This window comes from Leptosomus discolor, chromosome 1, assembly GCF_034619465.1.
Source record: "Leptosomus discolor isolate bLepDis1 chromosome 1, bLepDis1.hap2, whole genome shotgun sequence".
NCBI lineage: Eukaryota > Metazoa > Chordata > Aves > Leptosomiformes > Leptosomidae > Leptosomus > Leptosomus discolor.
The window spans coordinates 132,500,114-132,509,659 of record NC_141391.1 but is presented as its reverse complement, the minus strand read 5'-3'; the positions used below and the strand labels follow the sequence as shown (position 1 = coordinate 132,509,659).

Below are 9,546 nucleotides of genomic sequence, written 5' to 3'. Positions count from 1 at the left end.
AGGATCAAGAAAAGCAATATAAGGTGCCCTCTCCAAGCTGAAAGAGGCAGCTTGAGCTACATTTGGTTGTGCTGCCTGTTCTCCCAGAGTGGTGCTCTTTTTCAGCACTAGCAGAGGTCTTGAAAGAAGAGACTAGGGCTTAGTGTTTGTGTCCCAAGTTACACAGAAGGACTGGGTCCTGCTAGAATCTTTAGCGATGAGAGCACATACAGTGCTGAGATATTCTGCTGTATAGCAATTGGAACACCACAGGTGTCACCACTGTATCCCAATTCCATGACAGCAGTCTTCATTCTTGTCTGCAGTCTGGGATTTCCTTAGTTATCTGCAGGCTTTTCATCCTTGGAAGTAAAAGCAAAAGCAGCACTGAGGAATGCTGGGCCACCTGCAGGAATCCTGCCCACAGATGGGAGACCTTAAGTCAGGATTTGATCTGGAAACCCTTTAAAACATAGATAAACAGAGGTGGAACAGGGTGCTCTCCCAACAAGAAACTACAGTCAAGTGGCAAACTGTTAGCTGTGCTCTACAAGAATTATTTCTACAGCTATGAAAAGTGATTTACAGACCCTGAAGCAGTCTGTATTTTCTTTAGTTATAAGCAAAACCTCATAACTCATTTGAATTACAAGGTTGGCTTTCCCAAACTTCTCTACTGAATCTTCTGTGAAATTTACCTTGTGGAGAATTGGCAAATTCTCAGCTCAAATCTGGGTCCCTATCTACCATGCTGCTATCCTGGAAGCACAAGAGATTTGTTGGAGCCATATATGACAGCCTCATCTGTTTTCAAGACTGGATCTGACAGGAAAAGTTTAGAAGTACTATTTAAGAAACTATCCTTCACACAGGAAAACAGCAACAAGCTCTAAGTTTTCAGATAGGATTTCTGGTGTGCTTATGGATGAGCCTAGCAGAGTGCTATCTAAGTTCATGCTTGTGGAGTGCTGTCCAGTGAAGACCTTTCTGTGAAGTCATTTGGATGCACAACAACAGAAAAGCTGCTGAAGGATGCTTCAGGTAAGGGTCTTTGAAAAATTTAGTTACAAATTATGCATCTTAATAAATGAATCCTAAAATGATGGATAAACTCTGTAACACCTGGGAAAGTCTAAGTCATGACTCTACCTGAGCTGCCAGAGAGGTATTGGCAGACATACGCAATCACAGAGCTCTGGAAGCTATTTTTGCTACATCTTATAGCCTTTACTGGTTTTAGGATCTTCCATCTCAGATGCATGAAGCCCCAGTAACATTTCAGACTTAGGGACAAGATTCTTCATTGCAGGACATGTGGTCAAATGCCCTGCTGACATTATAACACTGCTTCACAGATTAAGGACTAAATTGAGGAGAAAGCATCTTGAACCCCACTAGGACATTGGAAACATTCAACTGGACATGTTGAGACGAAGTGTTTAAGATACACGGTAGAGAATGGGAACAATAAATGTCATTATAAAAAACACTGGAGATTTGTAGAATGTGCAGCTGCTACAGCCCTCCGGTGACAAATAGTATCAGCTAGGTATCACCCACAGCATGTACATGGGTTGTGTCCTCTTCCGTCCTCTTTAATGGGTAATTTGCAGCAAGTCACCTAGTCATCTGCCACAGCCTGCCTGCACAGGTACACCCGACAAGGCAAAGCTTCTCTGCTCTGATATCTCAGTTCACTGAAGCTCAGCTAAGTACCTACTGTTGCGCACAGATACTTCCTGCTGGGACTCAGGCTTCTTGAACAGCCTGAGATGGGAAAACATCCTCTTCTGTGTCTGATAGCAAATGCCTCCCACAAGAGTGAAGCTGTACCTGATGGCACCATGCTTAGTCTATAAGCCATCTTGTGTGGCTAAGGCCCCTGAATACTAAAACCCTAGGCCTCTCCTCACCCTTGTGACTGTCCGTGTGTTGCTAAAACCGTAAGAGCTCACCAGGAAACAAACCCCAACCCCATCCACTGATACGCAGTGCTCCAGTCCTGTCCATCTGTGATATGTCCCCAGTCTGAGCCCACACATGTAAACACAGACCTCTTCCCTGAGAAAACGCACAGACTGGATCAGCCATGAGTGCGTCTGTCTTTGACTCTGCTCTTGAAACAAGGGAGAGAGGTGGGAGGGAAAAGTACACGGGCTTCTTAAGGATCCGGGAAGGCGAGTTGTTTCAGTTTCCCATATGGCATATGGGAAGTGGCTGAGCAATATGTCTCCTAACCAGAGGGCCTAAAGAAGACCCTGATCCCAGAAGAAGGGATGGGGGAGAGAAGTAATTAATCTTCACTATTTTTTTAAAGCTAATATGACAGGGTGATTATGGACTTTCCTGAAGCAAGAAGGGGTTTCCTTCTAGACCAGTGGCAGCTGGAGGGCTCACTTTTTCCAGGTCTGAAGGAGGGTTCACAATTCTGCCCATGTGATGATCTTGATTACACTGGTCTTGTTTCATTTATTGGCTTAAAACTGGTGTGAAAGACCAAAGAGGTGGGGCTGAGGGTGTCATTTGCCTATGGGGGAAAACAGGAGGTGACAGCTATAAGATGCAAAGAGCATTCATTTCTGGGCTCAGCACTTCAAAATATCTTCAGACTCAGCTCAAACTTTCCATGGCAGGCCTCTATTTCTTCATATATCACAGAAAGATGTAGATGGGAAAAGACCTCTAGAGATCGCTAATCCAACCTCCTTAGTGGCAGCAGAGCTGACTCCAAAGCTAGGTCAGGTTGCTTTGCTTAACCAGAAGTGTTAACTGGTTTTATTCAACGAGGGGCAGCTCACATCCCACCAGTGCTGTCCTGGCAGGATTGGCAACTCCCACCACAGTCACAGCCTTCAGGAGGTAAGCTCGCCACCCCAGTGGGTCCAGGTGCCAACCATCCAGTGATCCCTGCTGGGGAGCGAGGGGTCACTTGTTCATCTGAGCTAGGACAGGGACCCAGCTAAGACCTGGTAAGGCAGCTCTACCTGCTCCTTGCACTGGCATTTGCGTTTGCTTTTCTAAATACACAAAAGGGCCATCAGAAGCAGAAATTGTCCGTCTTAGAGGGAAGTCTAGCAGAGCCTGCAAGAGCATGACTGCACCACCTCCACAACTCTCTCAAAGCAAACGGCCCTGGAGAAGGATAAGAAAATCTCTGGTGCCGCCTGGTTGGTAGGACCAGAGCTACTAGAAGCTTGAAGCAGGTGCCATTGGAAGCAAGGCAGGGACAGTTGAGGGAGTACTGCCCCCAGCTGATGAGGTTAACAGATGGTCACGGGAATCAAATTGCATGAGTGAAGAATTAGCACAGAGCCAAATGAGGTGAATAAGGCCCCTGAATGGTATCATTACTTCAGAGGAATCACTTGATGACACCAGCACGACAACATTGATCTCACTGTGGAAGAAGAAATAGACTGAATGATAAAAAGCATCTTCAAGTTTGAATGCAAATCAAGCACACAGGCAGGCTTGAGATTAAGTAAGTGCAATGCAGAATGCTGTATCCTCAACTTTTTTGGAAATCTATGCAACTTCTTGCTGTGATTGCCTTGTTAGCTAAAGTATCATTAGATAGAGCATGGATCTTTGCAGATCTGAGGAAAGGTAAGAAATTGCAATTTCCCATTAGCAGTGATGATGTCCTCGAGGTCACAGAGAAAAAAATACAGAAGTAGATATTCTTCTATTTCTGTATCTGTACATATATCTTCTAACTATCCATAGATGATGACAAAGCTGTTCAGTAAAACTGAATAAGATGGGAGAACTAGTAGAAGCTGTGGAGTCAAGGGGTCCATAGAGACATGGGAAACCTGGCTGGCAGGCCTTTCTCACTTCCTTCTGTCTGCAGTGTTTCCCTCAGAAGAAATGAGGGACGGCTGCTCACATTGCTGGTGCTGGCCTAACAATCAGGTGCTGCTCACTTCCTTCTGAATGACCAGCTAGACAGAGCCAGAAGTACTGGTGTTGCAGCCACACAGAAAGCAGAGATGGAGTTATCGCTCCACAACTTCTCATTAGCCAGTACATTCTTCACTACTTGTAGTCAGGGACTGCTTGCAGTGGTTGGGAAGTGTGAAAACTGTAATTGGCCTCTGCAGAGATTGTATAATCTGTTAATAATTTACCTTCAGTACCGAACAGCAGAAGGTGAGTGGCCAGCAGAAAGCTTGGGGGAGTCCTGAGGACTTGCTCTGATATGAAGTACCTTGAACAGAGACTAGAATCCATCATTTTTTTAAATAGAGCAATAGTAGGAACGCAAAATTGCCAAAGCGCAGCCAAAAGATACATGTAGGTTGAGGCAGCACAGTGCCCAGGTTGGGTGGGAGTAGGGACGGGTCTTGCAAGTCAATCCCAGGCAGCAGCCGCCTGCTTTTGAAATGCTGTTCATGGGGAAAGGCACCCTAACCAGCTGTGGCTCCAGCTGCTGAGGGAGTTCTGCAGGGTGGGATGGGGCTGCACTAAACAGAGCTGAGGCTGACCCTGGGCGGCAGAGAGAGGGCATTGCTGCCACAACCGTGCTGCAAAGGCCCCTGAACACAGAGCCCAGCACACAGCTCCAGCTGGAGATGAGCATGTCCCAGGACCAGAGTGGCCAGTTTGAACCAGGCCCATCCCCGCTGGAGAAGGGCCCGAATCCCCTCCCTGACACCAAGCTGGGAAAGAGTGAAGGGGTTGGGGCAGGAGCACCAGGGCTGTGGTGGCCCCTGGGTTGAGATGGGTCCAGACCCAACAGAGGCTCCACCACCAAAGGGGTGCTGGAGAAGCGGTGCGCCCACACCCTGCAGTGCAGTGAGATTCCACCAGGCAGGCACAGAGCCCCCAGAGATGTTGGTAGGTGGGAAGGGGCTTGGCAGCAGCTGTGCACTCGTGTCCCTCTGTGCCCTGGGGCGAGGCCTGCAGCCAAATGCAGACCTCAGTTGAAGCTTTGCCCCTCTGGAGACAAGCAACTGTTTGTGCTCCCAGTATCTGATCTGTTGCTGCAGTTGGAGGAGCACAAAGCCACCGATGCTCAAAGGTTGGTGTTACTTACAGCTCCCGGCCCAGGTGGCTCATTGTGTGGTTGCCAAAGTAAGAGTTTAAAAAGGAAGAAATGCTAACAGCAGCTTTTAAAGGTCTGCAAAGATAAAAGTACCAATGCTCGGCAGGTGTCTCCAAGGCAGCCGGTGGGACAAAGAACTGAAGCTCTTGCCTCTCAAAATACTTCCCCACTGCTGCAACTGACACTGTACGGGTCATGCCTGAAGCCAGCCAGGGAGGCCATAGGGCAGCGTACGGTTAGAGCAGCACTTGGCCACATCCCGCAGCTGCAGCTTGGGTTCCCTTTCTGAACCTCTGCCATCTGGCACCGAGGCCCAATCACAGTTTTGAGAGCTTCACAAAAGCCCTTGGAGCTTTGTCTTAACGCTTGTATTGTGCCCTTGCTGTGACTGCTGGGCAGAGGGAGGGAGCAGGACCCCAGCATGCTTTGTGGTCTCCAGCATGCAGGGGCCTTTCAAATAACTTGCACAGGTCTTCTGACTAACTTGGGGTTTCCCCTCTACCCGCTGCTGGTCAAGCAACCCCCTCTTTCTGCAAACCAACTTCTACCCATCTGACCAGAACACAACCTAAGATGTACAGACCGAACTGTTCACACAAGCTGTTTGAAATATTTTTAAACGCTTTTATTTACAGTGCTAGTTGAAAACAATATATATATTTATATCTATCATCCTCGTGATGTCTGTGCCATAGAAAATGCTGTGGCTATATCGCCTTTCATTTACAAAAAATGGTCACAAGAAAATCTGAAGGGAGAAAATGAAAATCAAAGTTTGGTCCCCAATTGTTTCTGTCTTGTTTTAAAAAAGCCTCCAAATTAAAAAAATACGTTCAGATGAAATTCATATATAAAAACAACCCTTATCTTCTGAAAAATTCACGAGGGCCAGCTTGCTGTCATGTAAACTTGGGAAAAAAAAGCTTAAAATAAATTCTGTCTCCACATGTGGTTTAATAGAACCATTATTTGCTTGTAATATTCTTTCTCTTTGTCTCTCGGGGTTCAGTGGGAAAGCAGATGAGAGGAGGCCTAGGACTGGAAAATGCACCATGAGATCTGTGCCTGCAGCCTCCTGGCCTCAGGGAGGACATCTGACAGCAGGTCTGGGGAGCAGAAGCTGTCAAGAATCTCAGCCATACTAGTGACAAAAAAGGGAGGGCAAGTGAAAAGGGAGAGAGCGGTGCTTGCCACACGAGAAGCCTGGCACACGAGCCTGGCAAGGTTATGTACCGGGCCACAGGAAATGCTGAGATTCTTGAGGGAAGAGGATCATTTGTGAGTGGGGCACATTTGAAGGGATGTGGCAGACTGCAATAATTTCAGCTGGGGAATGTCACAGATGGGCTAGGTCTTCGGGTGAGAAGGAAACTGCTGTCGTCCCTGTTTGAGAGCATTTCTAATCTTTCCTCATCTGAGATTGTGTGAAGCCAGAGGCTGACAGTGCAAGCAAAGGCTGGAATGGAGGAGGAGAGATGGACGGAACAGAGAAGATGGGATGGGAGGGGAGGACTCAAGCTGAAGACCCGTTTTCTGTCTTCTGTCTCTTTGGATCCACTTCATCCTACATAGGACACAGAGAGATAAAAAAGGAGTTACCATCAGACACCACACCAGGGCACATCATTTCTCCACAAAACTCTTCCTGCTGATCTTTCCTCCATACAAAAATCTCTGTTTGGCCCACCCTAAATCCACTCCTCTTTACAGCACCCTTGAGCACCTGACACAACTGTTCTGCTGATGGTCATGAAGACATGGCCAGCTCCATTTGGAGGGATATCCACACTGTTACTTTCAGGAGGTATAGGAAGCCCAGGCTCACATTGCTTCAGACAGACCCTGAGATCCACTCTTACAAATCCACCTTCTGGCCTGAAGCCTACAAGTCACAGGTGTTTGAGGGATCATCACCCAGCATAACTTCAAGAACTTTGACTCTCAAACACACAGCACTGTGACAGCTAATACCAGGATTGGGATTCTACAAGGAGTCTCCAGGGGTTTATGATCTCCTTGCCATGTCAGATTTGTTTACCCATCTGCTGCTGAAGCAATGAGACCCAAGGCCAATATGACATGCTCAGCAGCAGCACCCACATGAATTTGATCTGCATATTGCAGGTAAGATAGTTCCTTCTCACTGCCATTACTCTCACACTATTACTCACCTCTTCCTCCTCTGCAGATCGTTTTTCTGCATGACCATCCTGCTCTTGCCCATTCTCGTCTCCCTCTAAGCACAAGCAAGAGAGGAAATCACAGGTTAATTCAAGTAGCATCTAAGAGAATGTAATCTCACAGCCAGATGGCTCAGAGAAGGAAATTCCCTCCATGATCTATTCCCCCAACAGCCCGATTCCTCGCATTCTTCCTATACCAATTATTCCTACCTTCATCCTCATCACCACCTTCTTCTTCATCCACATCATCAGGATTCTCTTCCTCATCCTCTTCAGCTCCATTTTCCTCATCCTGAATGACACAAAGCAGTCAGAGCAGAAATTGGCATCAGGATGACGTTTCCATACGATCTTTGCTGTAAGCGTGAGAACAATCTCCACAACTCCAGCCACTTCAGACTCCAGTCTCAGATGTGCATTGAGTGACCTCTGCACTGTTACTCCCAACATCCAGCTGAAACCCTCCTCCAAACCAGCCTTCTTTACAAAACAAATCCTTCCAGTCCCTCCCAAACAATACGAACCTGCTTGACTTCCACAAGCTTGCCTCCCAACAAACTGCTGCCACCCCATCCTAACAATCAGAACATCTCTCTATCTCCCATGCCACCTTCCTCCTAACTCCTAATTGCCCTTGTCTCCATTCCCTTCTTTTCTTTTTTTTTTTTTCCTCACTGGGCCAGACTGACTACGGCTAAGTCTTTCAAGGCTCATTCTCCACAATTATTCTATAGCTCGCTCTTCATTTTCCCCTCTCCCTTATGAGCTCCCTTGGCCTGCCCTCTTTCTTAATCTCCCGTATTCCCTTCATAATTCATTGCCCAGAGGGAGACAGGCTAACCACCTCTCATAAAACCCTGCCCAACACCTCTAAATCTATCCCTCGGAAGGGCCTCACCTCTACTATCTCCTTCTTCTTTTCTTTATGGACTGTTTTCTCCTCAAGTTTTTCCTTCTTTTCTTTCATTTCCTATATGCGAGATGAGGGAAAAAAAAAAAAAATTAAAAAAATCAAAAATTCCAGTGGCCAGCAGCAAGAAAATAAAAAACACAGAACGCTTAAACAAAGAAGGTTTAGAGCAGAATAACGGTGAGGAGGGAAAACGTATTAGGCGTTAAATCTGCCTGCCCTGACAAAGAAAAAAAGCAGCGAGAACACGTCAGAGCTACTTTTAGACCACACACATGTGGAAAGCAGAAGTACGGAAGAGTTTAATGGCTGCTTTTGTTTGTTTCTCTCTTGCTTGCTTGCTTTAAAAGAACCTTGTCCGTAAGATCGAGGCGTTTCCGGCCCGTGCCCCCTCCCTCCCCCCCTCCCTCCCCCCCCGCCGCCACCCGCGGGCCCGCGCTTTGGGTCCACACACACACACACACACACATTTCCGCCTGCCCGCCGCCGTTAAACCGTGCCCTAACGGCTCCGACATACCCGCCCCCACCCCCGAAACCCAGCGCGCGGGCCGCCCGGCCAATGGGGGGGCGGGGGCGGGGAGGGGGGCGCGCGGGTTCGCGCGCCCCCCGCCCCGCCCCCGCCCCCCCATTGGCCGGGCGGCCCGCGCGAGCGCGCGCCCCCCGCCGGCCGGGCACCTCAGGGGCCCGCCCGTGCTGCCCCGCGGTGAAGCGAACGGGGCCGGTGGCCCCCCCCCCCCCCACACCCCCTCCCGGAGCGGCCCGGCTGCCGCGGGAGGGGGGAAGGCGTTTCACCTTAGCGCTTAGCTCCGCCGGCGCCTCCTCGACGCGTTTTTCCGACATCCTGGCCCGGGTAGCGAAGGGAAGAGGCCGGTGGGAAGCGTGTGAGGGAGCTCCGAGAGCGAGGAGAGGGGCAGTCAGCGGCGGGAGCACAAAGTCCCGGCGATCCAGAGGCGGCGGGCTCCCGCCCCGGGGGCCAAAGTACCAGGGTCTCCCGCGGTGGGGGGGGGATACGCCGGAGAAGGGGATTTATACACCGCCCGGTGACGAGGGAAGGAGGGACCTGGGGAGGGAGGGGAGAGGAACGGGAGGCGGAGGAGGGAGGGGAGAGGGACGGGCTCCGCCGCGGGGAGCGCGGCCGCCAGAACAATGTGCGCCCGGCGCTCCGTAAGGGCTGGCGGCTGCTCGGCAGCGGGGGCGCAGCACAGCCCCCCGAGAAGGCGCCGCCTCCCCCTCCGGCGCCGCCCGGGCCGTCGAGAAAACACGAAAGCGCCGCAGGTCCCGCTCCCCTCTTCCCGCCCAGCCGCGGGGTTGCGGCAGCGTGCGCTACCCAGGGGAAGCCGAGCTCTCTGACCGCCGCCCCTGCAGCACAGCCGGGGGGGAGCCGCCCCTATAACCCGGCCGTCCCTCCCGGAGGAGCCCAGGGTG

The 9,546-nt window shown here is 50.1% G+C and overlaps 1 protein-coding gene across 2 annotated transcripts; it reads right to left on the bottom strand.

Annotated features, from left to right (window-relative positions):
- Positions 1-6,429: 6,429 nt before the first annotated feature.
- On the bottom strand, positions 6,430-9,091 carry PTMS (parathymosin). Of its 2 annotated transcripts, none has more exons than XM_086464829.1 (5): positions 8,914-9,091; positions 8,108-8,179; positions 7,420-7,501; positions 7,198-7,262; positions 6,430-6,590 (listed from the first exon to the last, which is right to left on the bottom strand). In XM_086464829.1, exons 1-5 carry the CDS (start codon positions 8,959-8,961, stop codon positions 6,540-6,542), a joined length of 318 nt encoding a protein of 105 aa, XP_086320955.1. In that variant the 5' UTR covers positions 8,962-9,091; the 3' UTR covers positions 6,430-6,539. The 2 variants fall into 2 exon arrangements, with proteins under 2 accessions (XP_086320955.1, XP_086320963.1); XM_086464837.1 differs by lacking the exon at positions 8,914-9,091 and adding an exon at positions 8,395-8,431.
- Positions 9,092-9,546: the final 455 nt, after the last annotated feature.

What these genes read in the sequence shown, in the direction of transcription:
- PTMS (XM_086464829.1), bottom strand. Translation starts at nt 8,961, where the DNA reads ATGTCGGAAAAACGCGTCGAGGAGGCGCCGGCGGAGCTAAGCGCTAAG. An exon ending in CGGCGGAGCTAAGCGCTAAG is followed by an intron (nt 8,180 to 8,913) that starts GTGAAACGCCTT and finishes TCTCGCATATAG; the next exon opens with GAAATGAAAGAAAAGAAGGA. An exon ending in GATCTGCAGAGGAGGAAGAG is followed by an intron (nt 6,591 to 7,197) that starts GTGAGTAATAGT and finishes TGTCCTATGTAG; the next exon opens with GATGAAGTGGATCCAAAGAG.